Below are 25,426 nucleotides of genomic sequence, written 5' to 3'. Positions count from 1 at the left end.
CTGGAATTTGCCATCAGCAGAGGTGTAGTATGCTATGTATTAGTATGCATCCCTGCATGTGAAAGCTGTGGTTTATCAAACCTTGCCTTTAAATCCCCACTGGGCTTAATTTACTAGAAGTGTTTCAATGTCTTAAAAAATATATATTTTAAGGAGAGAGCCTCAAGCATCCTGCAGAGGATGTGCATAAACTAGCCAGGTGGGCCAGTGTGCCCGTCCTCCAGAATGGGTGAAGAATAATGAGTGGGAAAAGCGGAGTGGCTGTGTTTGCCATGAAAATAGGGTGCCAGCACTTGAGAAGCAAGCATTAAATATTAAAAGATAAAAATCTGCATGAAGAAGAAAGGACATAAGAAATACTGGACTTTGGAATTCATGTAGCTGTGAAGCCCTGTAAAAGTACTGACTTGATGTTTTAGTAATTCAGCCTTGATAATTTACTTCTATAGAAATCATGCTAAAGAGGAGTCTAAATAATTGATTAGACTTTTCCAGAAAATAGACTTAATGTTTAGCGACTCATCAGAAAAAAAGAGTGAAGTCTGAAACAAATCTGGGCAGCCCTCTTTATTTTCTCTTTCCGTCCTAGTTTTTTCTTCTTAAAGTAGTTTGACTGGTTATTGAAAAACTGCAGGGTGGTCACTAACTCCGTGTCTAACTTGAGCTCCATGACTGGTCGTGCTCCTGAAGTGTCTGTGAAAGAACTGAGGACAATGACTATAAAAAAAAAAAGCAAAGTCTGCTGTCCCTTGTTCTGAGACAGCACCGTAGTCATGATGCCATGTGTGCTCTGCTGTTTTCATAGCGACTGTGCTCTTGGAGAAGAATTTCCACCCCTTTGTGGAGCTGCCCGAACAGCAACAGACAGCGCTGAGCGACGTCCTCCAGGCGGTCCTGTTTGATGAAGAATTACTTGTGGTCCTGGAACAAGTGGTAAGACCAAAGATACCTTGAGGCAGAGCATCTCCACCTGGGTTTTTGGGAGATGTGGACAGGTGAGACCTCTTGAGATCAGGCTGTGAGCTGGGATAAAATTCTATTTACAATTTCCCCACCTCCTTTAAACCTTAAAGCCTCCTTTTTTTTTTTTTTTTTTTTTTTTTTACTCCCAGGTCCTTAGTTTTCTAACTGAAGAAAAGTGGCTGATGTCAGAAATCAAATGGTAGATTGGTTCCCTAGGGTTGTTGTAACAAATTACTAGAAACTCCGTGGCTTAGGACAATGGAAATTTATTATCTTAGAGTTCTGGAGGCCAGGAGTCTGGAGCTGAGTTGTCAGCAGGGCCATGCTTCTCAACCACAGGCTTTAGGGGACAGCCCTTCCTCACCTTTCATCTTCTGGTGGCTCCTGATGCTCCTTGCCTTGTGGCCACACTGATCCAGTCTCTGTCTTCCCAGTGTCATCTCCTTTTCTGTCTCTTAAAGGACACTCATCATTGGCATACAGGGCCCATTCCCATCCAGAAGTATCTCATCTTGAGATCCTTACCTTAATTATATCTGCAAAGACTCTTATTCCAGATAAGGTCATACTCTGAAATTTGGAGGGGGGGGCCATTATTCAACCCCACTACAAGGAGGCTGTCTGGTAGAGTCCAGTAAGTAAATTTATTCTATTTAGAATAGATTAAAAAGCAGGCCTTTGTGTTTTTCTGTTTTGTAGCAAAAGTGTTTTCTGGGGAGGTTGAGTTCCTTAACTATTAGTCGTACAAATGGTGAAGGACATGCTAGCTGCCAACCTGCCAGACTTTGTATTCTTTGCTAAGGGGGCTGGGGCACTATTAAGATGATTTAGATGAGAGTTTTTCCTTTGTTTTTCTTTTCCCTCCCATTATTCAGAGTTTTGAACTCTGATTTTCTGATTCAATGCTTTATGGTTTCCAGGAGAGTATTCATGTTATTTTTCCCTCTTGAAACTGGATTGTGCCAAAAGAGCTTAGCTGCCAGTGATGGAACCTGCAATTGTTGTAATAGCCCAACAGTCCGGGACACCTGGGTGTTCTGGAGGATGCTAAGCTCACAGGATGGTGTGTTAACTCCAGGGTGAACACAAATGTTTCAAAAAACCAACTGATTTATACTTCCTAAAATAGCTCCTTCCAAGAGGGAAATCTCAGACCAGTACCCTTTAGAAAGAATGTCAGTTGCCCTGTCAGGTGTGGGAGAAGCAAGCTGCCCAGCTGGTGGGGGCCAGTGGGCTCATCTGTGAACGCACCTGATGTGTAAGTTACAATGGAGAAGAGCTCCCTAGGTGGTACTAAGCTGGCCGAAGTGACCCTCCCTGGCAGGGCCACCTACCTCCCAGTGGGCCCAATGTGGATGGATGAGGCTGCCTCGGGCCCAGCTGGGAATGTGGCTGGGGGCTGCTGGTGTGCCAAGTTTAAAGCTGCAGAACCATGATGGGACAATGCTTTTATGTTCCCCTCCTTAGTTCTGCGTGTAGCCACCTGTTCCTGGTCCCTGGTCCAACCTGACTTGTCCTGGAAGGTTCTATCTGTAGTTCCTGCATCCCTTTTCCCTTCTCTGTGAAAGAATAGTACCAGGCAAGGCTGTTTACTCTCTCCTTATGAGAGACTAGTAATTTCAAAACAGAAAAGAATGTAGGGTTTTGCTTTAGTTGGGAGACGGTGGAAGGGTAAGCAGTTGTGTGTCATGGGGCAGAGGCTTAGCTTGGCCTTTGGCTTTAATGTATCTGTCTTTTTTCTCCTCTTCCCGCAGTGTGACGATGTGGTCAGAGGTCTGTCGCCCCCACTGGCAATACCGGGGGAGCTGAAGCCCCCGCAGCAGCAGGACCTCATGGCTTTCCTGAACTTGGTGGGCTACAGAGTACAGGGCGGGAGTCCAGACCAGGAGGATGCAATCAGCAACCAGAAGCTCTTTTCTACGGCCTACTTCTTGGTCAGTGCACTAGCAGGTACGGAAAAAGAAAGAAATGCTGTTATTGCTTTGAAATTGCTTTGCTTATTATTGTGGAAGATTTGGTACATGTAGTTCCCTCCCTTTCAGCAGTACAGGGAGGATAAGTGGAAGGCTGAGGAAGCTTATGATTGTCACGAAAAGTCATAGACTTGTGTGACACCAGCTTCCTCTGCTCTCTGAGAGCATGTCTCTCTCCCTCCAGGGAGGGCTGTCTGCCGGCAGGAAGACAAACACAGCTTCAAACACAGCCTTATGATTCACACTTAAGCCCTGACACTGCTGTGGGGCAGTGGCTTTCATTTGGCAACTGCTCTCTCCTCTAGTGTTTTGATCGTCTCTGCAAACTTCTTGGCCACTTTGTGGCCATTTGGGGAAGGAGACTGGAAAGCATCCTGCTGCACTAGGATACCGGGCCCAGCCGCAACCCAGCTTCTCTACTGGTCCTGACATGGCCTTCCCCGGGGCGTGGCCACGAAGTTATCACCTAGCAGTGGACCCCACCCTGCCACTCCTCTACCACGGCCACCCAGAATTCACCATACCAGAGGGTCTGGGGTATCAGAAGGTAGCCATTCTGTGTGGGCTTTCAGTTCCTTCTTGGAAAGGCAAGACCTGGCACATCAGCCCAGGGTCCTTGTCCCCACAACTTCCCTTCATGGTGGTATTACTTGAGGTTTTGAGTTCATGATGCATTCACAGTTCCTCCCCAGCACTATAGAGAAAGAGGCCAAGGAGATCTTCAGTTTTCAAAAAGTTAATCAGAGAGGATCCCTCTTCCAGCTCTACATGCTGATGAATGCACGCTCTTGTGCTAAATCACGGATAAAAGTTGTAGCTGGGATAGGACATAAGATAGAGGCCTGTGGAACACCAATGGAGATGTCCCCCCCCCGCCCCCAACCCGTTCCATGTTAACATCAGTGTACTAGGATCTTTATTTTTTTATTTTTATTTTTTTAGGATCTTTAAATACAGTCTATCAGGGGCTAATCCACTGGCTAGAGTTTTCCAGCTTGTGAAGGGTCTTTTCTTCACATACCCTATTACTTATTGACATACTTCTGTCAATAGGCTAGTTCAGTAATATGAAATATGCAGTATGTGTCTGACATCATGAATGCGTGAGTCTCCTGCTCCTTGAAACCTGGACACAGGTTCAAATTCTCTTGCAACCTTGCAGATAGGGAGTCACTGGGAATTAACAAATAACCTGAGACTCATTTGCTATTTCTGAGCTGGAAACTTGGAGGTAGTGAAATCTTCAAGTGCAGCTGAAAATATCCAGTCAGTTTCTGAACCAACAATGCCCTTTTGCATCTCTCAGAATTGATATCTCATTTACATGTCAGTCACTGCACAGGGCAGATCAGCTCCTTCATTGTAAAGCTCTTCCATTAGTGCTCCTGCTAATCCTCGGCCCTTCTGAGTTGACCTTTCCCTCTTATGAAAACAGTCTTCTCTCTTTAGAACCTAGGGAAAATGCTGGAACAAAGAGCAGCTTTCTAAATAATAACACCAGTTACTACTAGCTTTATAGTGCCTAACTTTAAAAAAATTGAGATAAAATAGATATACAACATCATTAGTTTTAGGAGTATCACATGATTCCATATTTGTATACATTGCAAAACAATCATAACATGTCTAGTTAATATCTATCACAGATTTGTACAGTTACAAATCTTTCTTAGAACTTTTTTTCTTATGAGAATTTTTAATATTTCCTCTTAGCAGCTTTCAAATATACAATACAGTATTCTTTAACTACAGAAATTATATACAATTTCTGTATAATATACAATACAATTTACAATTACAATAAAATACAATTTTCTGTAAAAATATACAATACAGTATTGTTAACTACAGAAATCATGCTGTACATTACATGTTCATGATTCACTTTTTTTAATAGCTGGAAGTTAGCACTTTTTTTTTTAAATTTTTTTTTTAAATTTTTTTTTAATTTATGATAGTCACACAGAGAGAGAGAGGCAGAGACACAGGCAGAGGGAGAAGCAGGCTCCATGCACCGGGAGCCCGATGTGGGATTCGATCCCGGGTCTCCAGGATCGCGCCCTGGGCCAAAGGCAGGTGCCAAACCGCTGCGCCACCCAGGGATCCCTGGAAGTTAGCACTTTTAACCACATTCATCCATTTCCATCCTTCCCTCCCCATTGCCCTCTGCTTTTGGCAACCCTCAATCTGTTGTTTATGTCCATGAGCTTGCTTGTTCATTCATTTTCTTTTCTTTTCTTTTCTTTTCTTTTCTTTTCTTTCTTTTCTTTTCTTTTCTTTTCTTTCTTTTCTTTCTTTTCTTTTCTTTTCTTTTTTTTCTTTTCTTTCTTTCTTTCTTTCTTTCTTTCTTTCTTTCTTTCTTTCTTCTTTTCCTTTCTTCTTTCTTTTCTCTTTCTTACTCTTTTTCTCTCTCTCTTTCTCCCTCTCTTTCTTTCTTTCCATATAAGTAACATCATATGTTATTTGTTGTTCCCTGACTTCTTTTTTTTTTTTTTTTCTTCCCTGACTTCTTTCACTTAGCATAGTGTCCTCAGGGTCCATCCATGTTGTCAAAATAACAAGATTTCCTTCTTTCCTTCCTTTTTCATGGCTGAATAGTATTCCATTGTGATACATACCACATTTTCTTTATCCATTCATGCATCAATGGACACTTAGGTTGCTAACATATCTTAGTTATTTTAAGTAATGCTGCAGTGAACGTGGAGGTGCTTATCTATTTTTCTCCAGTTAGTGTTTTTATTTTCTTCAGAAAATTACCCAGAAGTGGAATTGCTAGATCATATGGCAGTTCCAGTTTTAATTTTTTGAGGAACTTCCATACTGTTTTCCACAGTGGCTGCACCAATTTACATTTCTACCAACAGTGCACAAGGATTCCCTTTTCTCCAGATCCTCACCAACACTTGTTATTTCTTGCCTTTTTGAAAAATAGCCATTCTAACAGGTATGAAGTAATATCTTATTGTGATTATAATTTGCATTTCTCTGATAATTAGGAACATTGAGCACCTTTTTATGTACCTTTTGGCCACTTATTAGTCGTCTTTGGAAGAATGTCTATTCAGATCCTCTGCCCATTTCAATCAGATGTTTTTTTTTTTTCCTTTTGCTTTTGAATTGTAGGAGTCCTTTTATATTTTGGTTATTAACACCTTATCAGAATTATCTTTTTGTAAACATTTTTTTTCCATTCAATAGGTTACCATTTGATTTTGTTGATGGTTTTCTTTGCTGTGCAGGATTTCCTTAGTTTGATGTAGCCCTACTCAGTTCTGGTTTTGTTACCTTTGGTGTTGGTGGATGATTTTTTTGGATTTGACACCAAACGCAGTCTCAAGGAACTTACTACCTTTGTTGATTTCTTTTAGGAGTTTTATGGTGTTCAGATCTTTGAACCATTTCAAGTTAATTTTTGTGTATGGTGTAAAATAGTGATCCAATTTCATTCCTTTGATGTAGCTGCTCAATTTTCCCAGTGCCACTTACTAAAGAGATTGTCCTCTCCTGATTGTACATTTCTGGCTCCTTCTCATAAATTAATGGGCCAAATAGGTTTATATCCTGGGCTCTCTATTCTGTTCCATTAATCTATATGTCTGTTTTTATGCCAATACTGTACTGTTTTGATCCATACAGCTTTGATAATATAGTTTGAAATAAGACAGTATGATCCCTCCAGCTTTGTTCATCTTTCTCAAGATTGCCTTGCCTATTTGGAATCTTTTGTGGTTCTATACAAATCTTAGAATTGTTTGCTCTATTTCTGTGAAAAATGCCTTTGGAGTTTGGTAGAGATTACATCCAATCTGTACATTGCTTTGGGTAGTATGGACATTTTAACAATATTCTTCCAATTCACAAGCACAGATTATCTTTCCATTATTTGTGTCTTCAGTTTCTTTCATCAGTGTCCTCTAGATTTCAGTGTATAGGTCTTTCACCTCCTTGGTTAAATTTATTCCTAGGTATTTTATTCTTTTTGATGTAATTATAAATGGATTTCTCATTCATTAGTGTGTAGAAACACAAGGGTTTTGTATCATGGTTTTGTATGTTGTAACTTTTCTAAATTGTTCTAACAGTTTTTGGGGAGGAGAGTCTTTATTTTCTATATATAGTATCATGTCATCTGTAAATAGTGATGGTCTTACCTTTTCCTTTCCAATTCGGAAGTGTTTTATTTCCTTTTCTTGCCTAATTGCTCTAGCTAGGATTTTCAATACTATATTGAATAAAAGTGGTGAGAGTGGAATCCTTGTCTTGTTTCTGATCTTAGAGGAAAAGCATTCTGCTTTTCATTATTAAGTATGATGTTAGCTATAAGCTTGTCATATTTGGCCTTTTTATTTTGAGATACATTGCCTCTATACTTTATTGACAGGTTTTTATTTATCATAAATGGATGCTGAATTTTATCAAATGCTTTTTCTGTATCTTTTGAGATAATCATATGATTTTTATCCTTAATATTGTTAATGTGGTATATCATGTTGGTTGATTTGTGGAAGTTTAGCCATCCTTACATCCCTGGAATAAATCCCATTTGATCATGGTGTATGAGTCTTTTAATGTACTGTTAAAATCAGTTTGTGAATATTTTGTTGAGGACTTTTGCATCTATGTTCATCAGTGATATTGGTCTATAATTTTCGTGTGGCCTCCTTGTCTGGTTTTGCTATCATGGTAATACTGGCTTTGAAAAAGGGATTCCAAGAGTTTGAAAAGGAATGGTATTTATTTTCCTTTAAATTGTATTAATTTTTATTTTTTAAGCAGGCTTTATGCCCAATGTGGGGCTTGAACTCATGACCCTGAGATTAAGACCTGTGCTCTACCAACTGAGACAGCCAGGTGCCCCAGTGTTAACTTTTATTTTTTATTAAAAAATTTTTAAAAAATATTTTATTTATTCACTCATGAGAGACACAGGGAGAGAGGCAGACACACAGGCAGATGGAGAAGCAGGCTTCCCGCAAGGAGCCTGATGTGAGACTTGATCCCAAGAACCTAGGATCACGATCTGAGCCAAAGGTAGACACTCAACCACTGAGCCACTTAGGCATCCCTTAATTTTTCTTTAAATGATTCACAGAATTCACCTGTGAAGCCATCTGGTCTTGGGCGTTTGTTTGTTAGGAGATTTTTGGTTACTGATTCAATATCCTTACTTATAATCAGTCTGTTCAGATTTTCTATTTCTTCCTGATTCTGTCTTGGTAGGTTGTATATTTGTAGGAATTCATCCATTTCTTCTAGGTTGTCCAATTTGTTGGTGTAGAGTTGTTCAACTGTTTTCATGACCTTCGAATGGCTTGCATGTCTATAATTTTTCCTTCATTTTGTATTCATTAACTAATATATTGTTTTTAATTAGAATGAGTTCAAGAAATGCAAGATTGGACGGGATGAGCACTGGGTGTTATTCTGTATGTTGACAAATTGAACACCAATAAAAAATAAATTTATTAAAAAAAAGAAACGCAAGATTAAAATACAAAGGAAAAGTTGCTGAATCATGTTTATCCACAGCAATTCTTGATGTACTGGAGTTGGTTTCTCAAGATCCTTTTTTTTTTTTTTTTTAAATATTTTATTTATTTATTCACGAGAGACACAGAGAGAGAGAGAGAAGCAGAGACACAGGCAGAGGGAGAAGCAGGCTCCATGGAGGGAGCCTGACGTGGGACTCGATCCCGGGTCTCCAGGATCAGGCCCTGGGCTGAAGGCGGCGCTAAACCACTGAGCCACCCGGGCTGCCCCCTCAAGATCCTTTGTATTTGCTATCAGTTGTAATTTCTCTTTCATTTCTGATTTTATTTACTTGTCTTCTATATCTTGGTGAGTGTAGCTAAAGGTTTATCAATTTTATCTTTTCAAAGAACCAGCTCTTAATTGTATTGGTCTTTCTAGTCTCTATTTCATTTATTTCCACTATGCTCTTTTGTTACTTCCTTCTACTAAATTTGGGCTAAGTTTATTTTTCTCTTCCTGGTTCTTTCAGCTACAAAGTTAGGTTATGTATTTGAGATTTTTCATATTTCTTAAGGGCAATTATTGCCATGAGCTTCCCTCTTAGAACTGCCTTTACTGCATCTAATTAGTAAGTTTCAGTATGTTGTATTTCCATTTGTCTCAAGGTACCTTTTGATTTCTCCTTTGATTTCTTATTTCACACATTGATCATTGAGTAGTTTTGATGTCTACACATTTGTGACTTTTCTATTTTTCTTCTGTTAATTGATTTTAGTTTTACAGCACTGAAATCCTATTAAGCATCTTTTCCAATCACAGTCTTCTTAAATTTATTAAGACTTGTTTTGTGGACTAACCTATGATCTATCTCAGGGAATATTCTGTATATATCTGTTAAGGCCATCTTAGTGTATTGTTTAAGGCTGATGTTTCCCCTGATGATATTCTGTATGGATGATTTATCCTTGGTAAGTATTAAATTCTCTATTTCCTATTGTTGTGTATTTCTCTCTTTAGGTCTGTTAGTATTTGGTTTATATATTTAGGTGCTTCTACACCGGATGCATAAATGTGTTATATTCTCTTGTACTGGCTTTTTCCCACTGATCTATTTATCATCATATAATGCACTTCTTTCTCTTATTACAATCTTTGTTTTAAAGTTTATTTTAAATTTAGCTAATCTTGCTTTCTTTTGGTTTCCATTTATATAGAATACCTTTTACCAACTTCAGTCTGTGTCTTGACATCTTAAGTTTGTCTCTTATGGGCAACATATAGATCTTTTATTTTTTTTCCATTCAGCCACTCTATGGTTTTTGACTGGAAACTTTAGTTCATTTATATTTAAAGTAGTTATTAATAGTAATACGTGTGTACTTATTGCCATTAAAATTTGTCCTGTGGTTGTTTTGTAGTTTTTGTTCCTTTCTTCTCTTGCTCTCTTCTTTTGTGATTTGATGATTTTCTGTAGTTGTATGCTTAGATTCCATTCTCTGTGTATCTACTATAGGTTGTTGCTTTGTAGTTACCATGATACTTACATGTATCAACTTATTTTTATAAGTCTATTTTATTTTTTTCTATTTTATTTATTTTTTTCAAGATTTTATTGATTTAGAGAGAACAGCATGAGTGGAGGGGTAGGGCAGAGAGAGAGAGGCAGAAGCAGACTCCTCACTGAGCAGGGAGCACAAGGCGGGGCTTGATTCTGGGGCTCTGGGATCATGACCTGAGCTGAACCACGTCATTTAACTGACTGAGCCAACCAGGCACGCCTATAATAGTCTATTTTAAGTTGGTAACCATGAGAGTTCAAATGCATTCTCAAGCCTTAAATTTTTACTACCTCCTCCTCCATGTTTTAAGGTTTTGATGTCACAGTTTATATCTTGTGTATCCCTCAACAAATTATTGTGTAGTATTTTTCTACTATTTAGAATTAAAATTTTGATCTTTTATTAACTTTTGAATTTTAATTCCATTATAGTTAACATACAGTATTATATTAGCTACAGGTATATAGTATAATAATTCAACGATTCTGTATATTACTCAGTGCTCATCATGATAAGTATACTCTTTAATACCCATTACCTATTTCATCCATCTCCACCTCCCCTCTGGTAATCATCAGTTTGTTCTTTATAGTTGACAATCTGTTTCTTGGTTTGACTCTTTTTTTTTTTTTCTCCTTTGCTCATTTGTTTTGTTTTTTAAATTCCACATTATTAAAATCATATGGTATGTGTCTATTTCTAACTGACTCATTTTACTTAGCATTATACTCTCTAGCTCCATCCATGTACTTGCACATGGCAAAATTTCATTCCTTTTTATGGCTAATATTCCATTGTGTATGTGTATAAACATCTCACATCATCTGCACCCATTCATCTATCTGTGGACACTTGGGCTGCTTCCATATTTTGGCTACTGTAAATAATGCTGCTATAAATATAGGTGTGCATGTATCCCTCTGAATTAGTGCTTTTGTATTCTTGAGTAAATACCCACTAGTGTGATTCTTGGCTTGTAGAGTAGTTCTATTTTTAACTTTTTGAGGAACTTCCATATGTTTTCCCACAGTGGCTGCACTAGTTTGCATTCCCAGTAGTGCAGGAGGCTTTCTTTTTCTCCACATCTTTGCCAACACCTGTTGTTTCTTGTGTTGTTGATTTTAGCTATTTTGACAGATGTGAGGTGATACCTCATTGTAGTTTTGATTTGCATTTCCCTGATGATGAATGATGACGAGCATCTTTTCATGTGTCTTTTGGCATCTGTATGTCTTCTTTGAGGGAATGTCCACATTTTCTGCCCATTTTTAAATTGGATTATTTGTTTTTTGGATGTTGAATTACAGAAATTCTATATAAATTTTGCATACTAACCCTTATCAGATCATTGCAAATATCTTCTATCCATAGGTTTCCTTTTAGCTTTTTTGTTTCCTTCACAGTGCAGAAGCTTTTTATTCTGATGTAGTCCCAACAGTTTATTTTTGCTTTTGTTATATGGCCTCAAGAGAAATTCCTAGAAAAAAGTTGCTGTGTTCTCTTCTAGGATTTTCATGGTTTCCTGCCTCACATTTAGCTCTTTAATCCATTTTGAGTTTATTTTTGTGTAAGAAAGTGGTCCAGTTCCCTTCTTTTACATGTTGCTGTTCAGTTTTCCCAACACCATCTATTGAAGAGATTGTCTTTTTCCCACTGGATATTTTTTCCTGCTTTGTTGAAGATTAATTGATCATAGAATTGTGGGCTTATTTCTGAGTTTTCTCTTCTGGTCCATTGGTCTATATGTCTATTTTTGTGCCAGGACCATCCTGTTTTGATTACTACAGTTTTGTTTTTAAAGATTTTTATTTATTTAGTTGAGAGAGAGTAAGTGAGAGAGCATGCACAGGGGGAGGGAGGGAGAAGCAGACTTCCTTGCTGAGCAGGGAGCCCTACATGGGGTTCAATCCCAGGACCCCAAGATCCTGACCTGAGCAACCCAGGCATCACTTGATTACTACAGCTTTGTAATATAACTTAACATCTGAAATTGTGATGCCTCTAGCTTTGCTTTTGTTTTTCAACATTGCCTAGGCTATTCAGTCTTTTGGGATTCCAGAAAGATTTTAGGATTGCTTGTTCTAATTCTGTAAAAAATGCTGCTGGAATTTTGGTAGAGATCGCATTAAATCTATGGATTGCTTTGGGTAGTATAGACATTTTAACAATATTTGTTATTCCAATGCATGAGCGTGGAATCTTTCCATTTCTTTATTGTCTTCAATGTTTTCAGAGTATAATCTTTCACCTTTTTGTTTAGGTTTATTCCTAGGTATCTAATTATTTTTGGTGCAATAGTAAACGAGATTGTTTTCTTAATTTCTTTTTCTGCTGCTTCATTATTGGTATATAGAAATGCAACAGATTTCTGTAGATTGATTTTGTATCCTGCCACTTTACTGAATTTGATTATCCATTCTAGCAGTGTTTTTGATGGAGTGTTTCGGGTTTTCTGTATATAGTATCATGTCATCTGCAAAGAGTGTGAGTTTGCCTTCTTCCTTGCTGATTTGAATGCCTTTTATTTTTTTGTTGTCTGATTGTTGTGGCTAGGACTTCCTTGTCTTGTTTCTGACCTTAGGGAAAGGCTCTCAATTTGTTCCCATTGAGGATGATGTTAGCTGTGGTTTTTTCATAAATGGGCTTTATTATGTTGAGGTATGTTTCCTTTATACCTACTTTGTTGGGGGTTTTTGTCATGAATGGATGTTGTACTTTGTCAAATGCTTTTTCAGTGTCTGTTGAAATGATCATATGGTTCTCATCCTTTGTCCTATTGATGTTATGTGTAATGTTATTGATGTGCAAATACTGAACCACCCTTGCAACCTAGGAATAAATCCTTGGTCTTGGTGAACCGTTTTTTTAATGTATTGTTGGATTTGGTTTGCTAATATTTTGTTGAGGATTCATCACAGATCTTGGCCTATAGTTCTCATTTTTTTGTGGTGTCTTCATTTGGTTTTGCTACCAGGGTAATGCTGGTCTCATAGGGTGAATATTGAAGTTTTCCTTCCTTCTCTATTTTTTGGAATAGTTTGAAAAGAATAGATATTAACTCTTCCTTAAATGTTTGGTAGAATTTGCCTGTGAATCTGGTCCTGGACTTTTGGTTTTTTGGGGGAGTTTTAAAATTATTGATTCAATTTCTTTGCTGATAATCTGTTCAAATTTCTAATTTTTCCTGTTTCAGTTTGGGTAGGTTATATGTTTCTAGGAATTTATGCATTTCTTGTAGGTTGTTCAGTTTGGCATACAGTTTTTCATAATATTCTCTTGTATTTCTGCAGTGTTATTTCTAATCTCTCATCTGTGATTTTATTTGGGCCCTTTCTCTTTTCCTTCTTCATAAGTCTGGCTGGTGATTTATGTTTTATTGATTTTTTTTCCCCCCAAAGAACCTGCTCCTGGCTTCATTGATCTGCTTTATTGTTTCTTATCTATATCATTTATTTCTACTCTACTCTTTATTTCCTTCCATCGGCTGGCTTTAGGTTTTTGTTTGTCCTTCTTTTTCTAGCTCCCTTAGGTGTAAGATTAGGTGGTTTATTTGACATTTTTGCTCTTGAGGTGGGCCTACTTCCCTCTTACGATTGCTTTTCCTGCATCAATGGTTTTGGGGACCACTGTGTTTTCATTTTCATTTGTTTCCATGTATTTTTTAATTCCTTTTGTCATTTTCTGGTTGACCCACTGATCATTTTTTAACATGTTGCTTAACCTCCTTGTATTTGTGGTCTTTCCAGATTTTTTTCTTGTTAACTTCTAGTTTCATAATGTTGAAGTCAGTAAAGATGCATGGTGATGAACTGTTAATTCATCACAGTGAACTGTGATCTTTTTAATTTTGTTAAGGCTTGTTCTGTGGCCTAATATATGATCTGTTCTGGAGAATGTTCTACATGCATTTAAATAGAATGTATATTCTACTGTTTTAGGATAGAATGCACTGAATATATGTTAAATCTATCTGGGCCATTGTGTCACTCAAAGCCATTGTTGATTTTCTGTTTAGACAATCTGTCCATTGATGTAAGTGGGGTGTTAAAGTCCCCTACTATTATTGTATTATTATTATTATTATTCCTTTATGTTTGTTACTTACTGTTTTATGTATTTGAGTGTCCCACGTTGGGTGCATAAATATTTACAACTGTAATATCTTCTTGTTGGATTATCTCTTTTATTATCATATAGTGCCCTTCTTTGTCTCTTACAGTTTTTGTTTTAAAGTCTATTTTGTCCGATATAAGGACTGCTACTCTGGCTTTCTTCTGACATCCGTTTGCGTAATAAATGTTTCTCTATCCCCTCAGTTTTAATTGGCAGGTGTCTTTATGTCTAAAGTGACTCTCTTGTAGGCAGCATATAGATGGGTCTTGTTTTTTGAATCTATTGTTATCCTATTTCTTTTGATTGGAGCATTTAGTCCTTTTCCATTCCAAAATATTATTATTTTTGAGAGAGGTGAGGCAGAGGGATAGAGAGAATCTTAAGCAGGCTCCATGTGGAGCCTGATGTGAGACTCAATCTCACAACCCTGAGATCATGACCTGGGCTGAAATCAAGAACTGGACACTTAACCGACTGAACCACCCAGGCACTTCCCTCATTCCAAAATATTCACAGACATGTATTTGTTGCCATTTTTTAAAAACTCATTTTGTGGTTTCTGAACATTTTCTCTTGTTCTTCTATGGTTTGCTGGTTTTCATTAGTGATATACTTGGATTTTTTTAATTCTATGCATATTCATTAGTTGTTTTTGATTTGTGGTATAACATCTTCTGCATATAGCAGTCTACATTAAATTGATGGTTAAGTTTCAACCCATTTTTTATTCCTCCCATCCCCATGTTTTAGTTATATGGTGTCATATTTTACATCCTTTATTTTGTTCCTAGATTGATTTTTCATCAATCTAGTATTCATGAAGTATTCATTTTTCAGTGCTTTTGTGTTTTCTACCTTCTTACTCTTTAAGTTTTGGTTGTTCCTTTCCACTCAGAGTTCCCTTTAATATTTCTTGCAGGGTTGGCTTAGTGGTCATGAACTCCTTTAGTTGTTTGGGAAATTCTTTCTCTCTCCTTCTACTCTGAAGAATAGCCTTGCTAGATAGAGTATTCTTGGCTGCCATTTTTCCCATTCTGAACTTTGGAATCTGTCATGGTTCTCTTTTCTGGCTTGGAAAGTTTCTGCTAATCCACTGATGGCTTTATGGGGTTTTCTTTGTATGTAGCTGTCTTCCTTGTCTTGCCACTTTTAATATTTTTAAGTTATCACTGTATTTTTCCATTTTAATTACAATAGGATTTTTTTTTTTTTTAAGATTTTATTCATCCATTCATGAGAGAGAGAAAGAGAGGCAGAGACACAGGCAGAGGGAGAAGCAGGCTTCACGCAGGGACCCTGACTTGGGAATTGATCCCAGGTCTCCAGGATCAGGCCCTGGCCTGAAGGCGGCGCTAAACCGGTGAGCCACCCAGGCTGTCCTACAATAGGTCTTTATGTAGATCTGCTTTTCCTGAGGTTTCTCTGTGCCTCCTGGATATCTGTTTCCTTCCATGCTTTAGGAAAGGTTTCAGCTATTTCTTCAAATAAATTATCTGCCCCCATTCCTCTTTCTCCTTCTGTTGACTCCTATAATATGAATGTTATTATGTTTGATGGAGTCACTGAGTTCCCATATCTATTCTTGTTTTGCATAATTCTTTTTTTTCTTTTGTCATCTTGATTACTTTCCATTACTCTGTCTTCTAGGTCATTAATTTGTTCCTGTGCTTCCTCCATCCTGCTCTTCATTCTATCAAGCATGTTTCTCACTCTGTTTATTGAACCCTTTATCTCTATTATTCCTTATCTCTGTATTAGTGGTCTCACTGATATCCTCCACTGTTTTCTCAAGTCCAGTGAGTATTCTTATGATCATTGCTTTAAATCCTTTATTCGGCATGTTACTGTATCTGTTTCACTTAGATCTCTGGTCATGGCCTTGTCTTGCTCTTTCATTTTGGACAAATTCTGCTGTCTTCTCATTTTCTCTAAGTCTCTGTGTCTGTTTTTCTGTGTTAGGAAAGTTAGCTATGTCTCCTATTCTTGAGGGTAAGGGCTTTATGAAGAAGAGGACCTGTAGTGGCCTACAATGTAATGTCCCCTATTCCCCAAGGCCTGGCACTTCCAAGGGTGTCTCCAGTGTGTCTTGGCCACTTTATCCTTCAGACCAGTCATTTGCAGAAGCTCTCTTTGCCTGTTGTAGGCAGCATTTGGCCTTTAGTCTGTATGTGGCACATTTTACCTAGGTGTGCTCTGATCCACTTATGAATGAGATCTCTCATCACTGGAACTGAGGACTCAAAGCTTGCAAATCAGAAGATGCAGTGTTGGCAGGAGTTTGGGGTAGTCTTCTGGGAGAGGGGACCTATTGTCCTGGGCCTGAGGCAAGGGTGACTGGAAAGGGCAGTACTTCCAGAGCAGAGAGCTTGGTATAAATGAGTTAAAAGCAAGTGTTTGCACTGTGCTAGCTCCCACAGATGGCTCTGCTTTTAAGCTAATGGGCAGGGTAGGGAAATGGCACCTGCCAGTTCCTATATTCCCACAGGGGTCTCTCCATGAATCCTGTCTCTCTGGAACATGCTACAAGATGAGCAAATAATCTCCCCACTATGTGCCCTGGGTGTTCTTCACATCCCTATTTCCAAGCTGTACATCCACAAGCTGTTTGTGGCTACTCCTGGAGAGAAGGTAGGCCATTTCCTCTAGCTCCCTCAGAGCCAAGCATGGTGACCTTTAAAACTCCAGGCTTTAAGCAACTGCTGGTTATAAGAAGTCACAAAAATATGGTCCCTCATGCTTTCCAAGCCAATTGTTACAAGGATTTGTTTTGCCTGTGTGCTGTCCTGTATGCTAATCTGTCTTTTCTCTTCCAAGCGACATCCCTGTCCTTCCTACCTTTTTTGCTGTGGACTCTTCTCTACCTTTAGTTGTAAAGTTTGTTCTGCCAGTCTTCAGATAGATTTCTGGGATATTTAGGATGATATGATAGTTATCTAGTTGTATTTGTAGAATGAAGCAAGCTTAGGGTCCTTCTACTCGGCTGCCATCTTCCCCTCCTGATAGTTGGCCTCTGTCACGGAAAGACTGGGGGTAGTAGTCAGCCAAGTCTATTTGTTATGGTACCATGGGACCCAGGCTCTCAAGCTTGCTAGCCACCAGAGCCAGGTGATCAAGAGGTGTCCTCTGGTTGGCACCCATAAAAACTAGAGCATCAGACTTGTGTAACAGCCTCCATTCCTGGAGATACTCCTTGGAGTGTGGCAGGGGAAGGATGCAAAGATGGTAAGCACTGGCAGCCAGCCTCGCCCTTGTTCTCTTTGAGAGGTCTTTCAGATTGCTGCCTTAAGAGAATAAGCTTCTTTTACAGAAAGCCTGCACACCTTTCAAAGGGCTGCCTCTGTGCAGGTAAGTTCATGTGTGAGGCCTATAAGAACCTTCTCAGTTATAGCCTTGTTGGTCTCATGAACATGAAGTCCCAGTGGCTTTCAAAGCTCAGTGTCTGGGGAACTGGTCCCTTGAGTGCATATCTTTAAAATGTGGGGTTTAAGCTCTTTGGTTCTCAGAAGATCTGTGCTCTTTTCCAACTACGGGTTGCTTTACCAAGGTGGAGTTTATGGTGAGATTTTTGTTTCAGCCTCTCCTACCTGCTTAGATGTTGGTTTTTTTCTTGTTTGCTGTATGTGTAGGAGTTGCTCTGGTAGTTGTTTTTTTAACCTGAGGAAATTGTTCTATATGTAGCTGGAAGTGAGTTCAGGATCTTCCTACATTGCCACCTTGAACCAGCCTCTTCATGCTTAACTGGTTTAAAGCACTTCAGTCCCAGCATCTTGCCTGTCTCCTTAACCTTAGTGACCTTACGCATGAACTCCCCAGGTCTCATTTGTAAAATAGAATATGGAAGAGCAATGAAAATACATTATTTCAACTCAAATACTAAAGGAGCTTCTTCTGTGTTTTAGGCACTGCTAGATGCTAAGGTAGGAGAAAATGATTATCTGCATCCACAGGAAATTAAAGTAGTAAAATTAGTAAGCTCTATAAAGCAGATGCTGTTATTTCATCCTTGTGTTCCTAGCTAGTGAGTGACCATCTGCATAACATGGAACTAAAGTATTTTTAAGAATAAGGGTGTGTGTGTGGGGGTGATGATTATATGGAAGCATGAACAGGGGAGATGATGTGTGACTGTGGTTTAGCCAGGCCTTCATGTCCCAGGTAACTTTGTCATTGCTCTTCCAGGTTCTGTGATCCCTTCACTAGGTGACCTATACTTGCCAGCTCCCTCTTCCTGATCTGGGATAAGGGCCTCCTTGATAATTTGTTGACTGTGGGCAAATGCACAGACAACATTTAAATTTAATTTTAGGGGGTTCTCAAGTGGGATCATTCCCTGGAGCTGCCTCATCCTCCTTGAAACCTTCCTGTCTTGGGAATAGCTATGTTTCATTGTACTCGGCTTGAACACAGCCTCAGTGACATGCTGCTGTTTATAAATAAGGCTGCTAATAAATGCAGGAGATGGAGGGACTTTTTAAGTGGTCCCTGGGCCAGATAATGCAGCAGGTGACTTTTTTTTTTTTTTTTTTTTTTTTTTTTTTTTTGCCTCTTCAGTTCAAAAGTTACTTCCTGAGGGACTGGGTTCTTTTAGAAACTATATCTGTTAAATACCTGGTTGGTGTTTAAAATCCATTTTGAATAACACTGACTTGGATTTCCTTTCCCTGGGACTTGGCAGTGCCCTTCTGGTGCATCCTCCAGCCTTAACACAGCCCTGCACCAACTTCTCCTATCATTGGTGCCCCTTGTGTTAGCTAGTGTGGGGCTCTGCAGTGCTAGCCCTCTGTCCAGCCACATTGCATTTTTCTTCTAAAAATGACTAGGGACCTGATTGGAACCCTTCATAGTTTACCATGTTCTCTGACATCTGTACAAACAAAACTGTGGTTGGTCAAAAGAGGAAACACGCTCCTAGAGGTATACCCAAAGCCATATACCAAATATGTAGCAGAGCTCAAACACAGCTCTTGTCCCAAATTCCATGTTCTTTTTTTTTTTTTTTTAAATTTATACTTAGATTTAGCCAACTAGACTGAGTTTAAATGATCCCAATTTTGTTGGCAACATCCAAAGCCTCATAGTCAGGAGCCCGTCAAACATATGCCATCTTCTTTCTATTGGGCCTGATCAGTGTTAACTTTGGCCACATCAGTGTCATAGAACTTCTTCACAGCCTGTTTGATCTGGTGCTTGTTGGCCTTGACATTCACAGTGAACACACGTGTGTTGTCTTGTTTTCTTCATGGCTAACTCAGTAGTCAGGTGAAACTTGATGGTGTAGTGGTCAAGCTTGTTTCTCCTGAGGTGTGCTCTTTTGAGGACATTTGGGCTGCCTTCACGGACTGTCTTGGGCTGTCAGAAGGTAGATGACGTGGATCATCTTTCTTTTGGACTATCGTCTAGCGAACACAGAGCTGGTTACCTTGTTCCTATATCCATTTTCTAAAAGGCTTTTGCTGCTTGTTCAGCACCATTCATTCATTATTCAGTAATTACTGAGCATATCCTCTGCCTGGCTGGTGGGAGAGCACTAAAAAATATAAATTAGGTATAATTCAGAGGTTGGCCTGTTCCCATGGATTTTGTGTTTGTTTTCTGGACATTGACTGATTTTTGTCTCCTGCAGAAATGCCAGATAATGTAGCCGCTTTGCTAGGTGCTTGCTGTAGACTCCAGATTATTCCTACGCTGTGTCACTTGGTAAGGAACCTCTCCATGGGGATCTGGGAATGGGTACCTAACAACTGATAAAACACCTTTAGGATTTGTCACCTACAACAGCCCTTCAAAATAGGTTAAACAGGTATTGTTACTAACTCCACTTCTTTACACGCCATCCACATCACATCATACACCCTACCTTATAGGAAGACTGAAGCTGAGAGGTAAAGCATTTGTACAAAGAACTAGCTTGCAGGGCTAGGACTCCAACCTTGTCATTAGATTCCAAATCTTATGCTTCCTCCATTGTTTGGAGAGAATTTTAGCCAAGGTTTGGTTTATAACATTGTAGGGAATGAGCCTGACACCGTATTATTTGTAATGGCAGTGCTAGTGATCAGTTTGGTTCAGCTCTGCATCAAATTCACCAGGGAGGTATACCTCAGATTATGATAACCTTTGTGCCCTAAGAAAATGTCACGGCAAGAGCAAAAGTTAATCTTTTTCCTTTTTAAATTACAAACTGGGTTATTAATGGAAGGAACCATCAGTAGGCTGACTAGAGCCATTCTAATGGGGCAGGTGGTGCTCAGCCTGGGGCTGAGTAACTGAGCACACCTGGCTGGATTATTTTAAGGTCTGGTTAGTTACTAAGAGCCAAGACCAATATGCTATACAGGTTCATAAAGATCAAAGCTCAGAGCTCTGCCCCCAGATTTAGGAAGCAGGTATTAAGATTAAGTGCCAGCCCAAGACCCCGAAATTTGTTAACCATCCGACTTTGGGAACTTGGAACACCATGTTCTTGTGTGCATAGCAAAAACATCTGAACAAGGCATCATTCCAAGGAGCAATTTAGAGCCCAGTCACAACTGAAAGCAGATTCTACTCATCCAAAAGAATGCTGGGTTCTTATATTTTGACCACAAAAACTGAACTACTTGAAAACATGCCAGCATCTGTTCTGGGGCCAGCTAAGGGTAAAGTCTGGTGGTGTAGTTGGGTTAATTGTGTACAGTGATGAGCATGGCAGTAGCTCTGCCTTCATAGCCCAGCTCCCTGTTGCAGTAACTGAGTACTTTGCGTTTTCCAGGTTACCCTTAGTAAGATTTACAAAATCATCAACCGTGTTTATGAAGATATATACATAAATACCATAAGACCATATGAGCTAATTCCCTCTCCCAATAAACTCACACTTAGTTGTCATGTTCCATGCAGTCAGCGTTAGATTTGATCTTGTGTTTCTTCCAAGTTCTACTTTGTTGGTCTGAAAGGAGCGAGGAGGACACATTTGGAGTTCCAAGATGTCTGGTATTCCATACTGGCACAAAACTACCCACCCACAGAATCTTTGCCTGCTTTTGGGGGTTGTTCAACATAGACAAAGAAAAAATTATCTGTCCTAGATACATCAACAACTCTTAAGACAATGAGGCTCCTGCCTCCTAAAGGAATTTGGGTGTCATGTTTCTTACAGGGATTTACTTAGAATGGGGTATAGAAATGTACCTGCATTCCTGTCTTCTCTTGTCGGCCAGAGTTAACTCTGAGAGCCTGTCAGAAGGGCTTTTGGAAGAACAGCAGATACAGTAATGTGTTTGCCAAACTGGTAAGAAGGTGATTTAGAACTATTAATTTTGCTCCACTACCCTTTGGGTGACTGTAATCTTATACCTAGAAGTGCCTGTGGGCACGTGGGGCTGGCGGCTATTCAGAGAAGGAAGCTGGATGCTGCTCAACACTTATCCACCAGACTCCAGACACAGAGCCTGCTGTGGCCAGGCTGTGCTAGTAGGGTTTATGCTCAAAAAGCAGGCCTAATCCACTTTCTGGAGTGAAATTGATAGTTTATGGTCTTGGCCAAAGGCTGATTTAAGCCCATGGTAATAACACCGTGTGAATGGTATTTGGCGAATCTACAAATCTACATAGCGTAGATTTGTAAGGCTGATTTTGATTATATTATCAAATGAATGCTGCCTTTCAGACATTGGGGTAAGCTTTTATATCAAGGTTATCATCGCTCAGGACGTTTCTGGAAATCTTTTGGATTCCCTTCAGATTCATTAAAATTCACACATACTTCATAGGTTTATTTCATTTTTTATTTTATATCTTACTTTTCTACATTAATCTGATCTAGTTCTCAATGCCTGGTAAAAGTCATATTAGCTAATCTTTGTAATTACTGAAGATTGTCACAAAATTTCAAAATTTTGTTCTCAATATAGCAACATCTGAGGGCCTGTGTTCTAGGACAGGCCAGGTCCCTGGTCTCCTAAAAAGCTCAGATTTTAGAAAATTTCAGAAATAGTGACTGGGAGGTGGAGGGCAGAATAGGAAAAGCCCTTTTGATGTGGCATTTCAGTGGACAATGAGATGAGAAGAAAAGGTCTACACAGAGCTTTGAAGGAAGAGGGTTCCAGGTAGAAGGAACAACAAAGGCTCTTAAGGCAGGAAGCATAAACTGTGGTGCCTATCCATTTGAGATCAAGTGACTATATAAGAAATTCAAATATCAATTAAAAAAAATCAAACCATACATACTGTATGGGAAAGTTACATTCTGAATTTTCTAATCTCCTAAAGTTAAGGGATCTAGCAGAAGGTAGAATTCAGAAAGGGGATTCAGTCAGAACTCCAGGCAAATTGGAAAAATTAGGCAGAGGGAGAAACAGATCTTGTTATATCTTAAATCTCTAAATGAAAAACCCTTAACAGTTTTTTCCCCATAATCATCCAGAAGTGCATTACTATTCAACTATGTGGATTTTCTGTAATATTTTTAAGTGATTATGTTTAATGTGTCATTTCAGCTCCGTGCTCTCTCTGATAATGGAGTATCTGATCTTGAAAACCCAGACTTGGCTCCTCTGAAAGATATGGAAAGGTTTATGATCGTGCAGCGTTTGTTTGCCTCAGCCGACATGAACTTGGAAAGACTGCAGTCATCTGTAAAAGTTGTCACCCAGAAGGACCCTAACATTCTCCCACTAATTCTTTATATAAGCCTGAATGGACTCTGTGCTTTAGGCAGAGCACATTAATAACATGTGAATTACAAATACATGTTGTCATCCAAGGCTGGGTATTTCTCAGCATTGTTAAGTAACTACTGAGTTTAGCCACCAGGTACTCAGTAAACACTTTTTCATTAGACACTGGGTCACTAGAACAGGGCTCTAAGTTAGATTCCAGCACCTGAAGAGCTGGAGGAGGGTTGTGAATTTTAAGCTAGTAAATGGTCAGACTTTTTTTCTGCAGAAAAATGGGTCCACTTATCTATTATACAAAAACAAAGGAGTCTGACACTTTGATCCAAAAATTCATTTTAAATCGTGAATGCTATAGGAAGACAATTTCTCTTTATAGAAGAGTCTGTGTTTTAGATGTGCTGATTGACAAATGAACTGTAAATGCTACTATGGTACAGATATTCTGCTAAACAAAATTATACTAAAACAGTAGCAGGACACCTCTCCTTAGGGGTCTAGCTACATACTTTTTTTGGTCATGCTTTAATGAACATAGCAATTCTATGTCTAGAATAATGCTGATTTCCCACGTACTCTGGATTTTTAATTTATAAAATAGATACTGTATCAAAGGAAACTGTGAACTGTGTATATTTATTTTGCATTTAATTGTTTTGAAATTCTTCCACAAATAATTTGTACTCTCTAAATGCCCAATTCCATTGCTACTATCCACTGGGAATCTGAAACCACTTTACCTTAGCAAAAAGTAGTTAAGACTTCTTCCTAGAATTTGGTCTAACTTTAAGAGCAAGGAGGATGAGAAATAGGTATTGAAAGGGAAACCTGGTTTTCAGGACTTTATTACCTCAACATCATCTATTCCTTTTCTGCTCTTCAGATTTTAATAAACGTTAACACAGAAGAAATGAAGCAAAATAACCCTTTCATCACCTCAGTTAAAAATGAGACTAAATCTTATGCAAATACTCATAATACATGAGAAGAAAAAAGGAAAGTTGTACACTGCGTGGCAACAACATAAAACGTACCTTATAACAAACTGGACAGTAATCTGCAAACATGAAAATAGTTGTGCTACAACTGTGGCACTATATATGCCTTTTTGTCTTTCTGAAATAAGTTTTATAAACAACAAGTTGATGACAGATTTCCTAAGAGGAATCTACTTGTGTAAAAAATAGATACATATGTATCACAATGCAGTGAGAGGCTCCTTTGGGGAGAGGATTTAGAAGTTGGGACAAGAGGTTGTGTGACAGGTTGCCCTTCTATTCCCATTATAATTTTGTATATATTAGCCTCTAAATTGAAAACAAGTCAAACCAAAAAAACCCAAAAGCAAGAAAAACTAAAGACTGGCTTTAAGCAGAAAGACAAGATGCTATCCCAGCACATGCCAAAAGTTTAGGTTTTATCAAACAGGCAACTAAGGCATTTGTCTTTTTCCACAATTATCAGGCAGCTGCCCAGTTGGACTGTGTTTTAAAAATTTGCAGTTTTAAAGGATGTAGCCTTATACTGCTACAGGTGTTCCCAGCCCCCCAGGTACTGCCACTCCTTAGCAGACCCCAGTCATGTGGTGGGAAAAGTAGTGCTGGGCATGCTTGAGTGGGGCTTCCAAAAGGCTCTTCTAAGTAACTGGTATCCTCATCACTATATACGATTATTACCTGTAAACTTACATTTGTAAACAGATACCTAGAAAACAGAAAACAGTAATATTTCCCAGAACCACAGAAAATAAAAACCCCTTCACTCAGATGTTTCCATGACCATTTCTCTTTCACAAGTGGATGCAGGAAGAAACAATTAACTAGTGTAGTGTGGGCCTATAATGGTCCCTCAGGTGTTTGTGATGTAATAATCCCTGGAACCTGTGAACATGTTACCCTATGCCAAACAGAGACTTCATAGGTGTTTTTCACCTTGAGATAGAGATTATCCTGGATTATCTGGGTGGGGCCCTTAGAAGGCAGAAGAGCAGTGAGAAACTCGGCCAAAGAAAATGCAGGAAAGAGGAGGCATAGAGAGGATTCAGTGCTGCTGCTGGCTCTGAGACAGAGGAAGGTCAGTTCGAGAACAAGAGTGCAGTCCACATGATAGCCTGTAAGGAAGTGGAGACCTCAGTTCTACAACAGCATGGAACTGAATGAAATCTGCCAACAACCTGCAGGAGCCTGGAAGCAGATTCTCTCCTGTGGTAAGAGTGAGGGCAGGCCCTGGGAAATGGCTCAATTTTAGTTTGCTGAGATCTGTGTTGGATTTCCAACTTAAAGAGTTTGTGTTTTATTTTTTTTTATTTTTTATTTTTTTAATTTTTATTTATTTATGATAGTCACAGAGAGAGAGAGAGAGAGAGAGGCAGAGACACAGGCAGAGGCAGAAGCAGGCTCCATGCAGGGAGCCCGATGTGGGATTCGATCCCGGGTCTCCAGGATCGCGCCCTGGGCCAAAGGCAGGCGCCAAACCGCTGCGCCACCCAGGGATCCCAAGGGTTTGTGTTTTAATCTGGTAATTTTTGTGGTAATTTTTTTTTTTTACTGTAGTGAGAGAAAACTGACAGTGTAAGATGAAAGAATGAACAATCTAAAACCTAATTCTTTGGGAGACATGAGAAGTACACTGGACTTAGTGATTTCTGAAGGATGAGGTAAGGAATCCCAGAAACTAGCCTGAGAAAGAG

General features: G+C 39.0%; 1 protein-coding gene and 1 long non-coding RNA gene across 6 annotated transcripts in view; one reads left to right on the top strand and one right to left on the bottom strand.

Annotated features, from left to right (window-relative positions):
• Positions 1 to 23,360, top strand: part of GSDME (gasdermin E) — a 75,765-nt gene extending 52,405 nt beyond the window's left edge. For 2 of the 3 annotated variants that reach the window (XM_038557134.1, XM_038557133.1), the window contains exons 7-10: positions 806 to 933; positions 2,718 to 2,913; positions 19,707 to 19,780; positions 22,561 to 23,360. In XM_038557134.1, coding sequence (XP_038413062.1) covers positions 806 to 933; positions 2,718 to 2,913; positions 19,707 to 19,780; positions 22,561 to 22,791 — 629 coding nt within the window. In that variant the 3' untranslated portion in view covers positions 22,792 to 23,360. Of the gene's footprint in view, positions 1 to 805; positions 934 to 2,717; positions 2,914 to 3,241; positions 3,484 to 19,706; positions 19,781 to 22,560 lie in introns of all 3 variants that reach the window. The other variant, XR_005369540.1, reaches the window with a different exon arrangement.
• Positions 1,113 to 24,583, bottom strand: LOC102153048. 3 transcript variants are annotated; one of them, XR_005369543.1, is made up of 5 exons: positions 24,426 to 24,583; positions 20,939 to 21,011; positions 4,261 to 4,400; positions 3,461 to 3,630; positions 1,113 to 2,906 (listed from the first exon to the last, which is right to left on the bottom strand). It is a non-coding gene; the product is annotated as an uncharacterized LOC102153048 (long non-coding RNA). The 3 variants fall into 3 exon arrangements; XR_005369542.1 differs by having other exon boundaries at positions 1,125 to 2,906; positions 4,129 to 4,400; XR_005369541.1 differs by lacking the exons at positions 1,113 to 2,906; positions 3,461 to 3,630 and having other exon boundaries at positions 3,852 to 4,400.
• Positions 24,584 to 25,426: the final 843 nt, after the last annotated feature.

This window comes from Canis lupus, chromosome 14 (assembly GCF_011100685.1).
Source record: "Canis lupus familiaris isolate Mischka breed German Shepherd chromosome 14, alternate assembly UU_Cfam_GSD_1.0, whole genome shotgun sequence".
Taxonomy (NCBI): domain Eukaryota; kingdom Metazoa; phylum Chordata; class Mammalia; order Carnivora; family Canidae; genus Canis; species Canis lupus.
The sequence above is the reverse complement of the archived record's forward strand: the minus strand, read 5'-3'. Positions and strand labels throughout refer to the sequence as shown.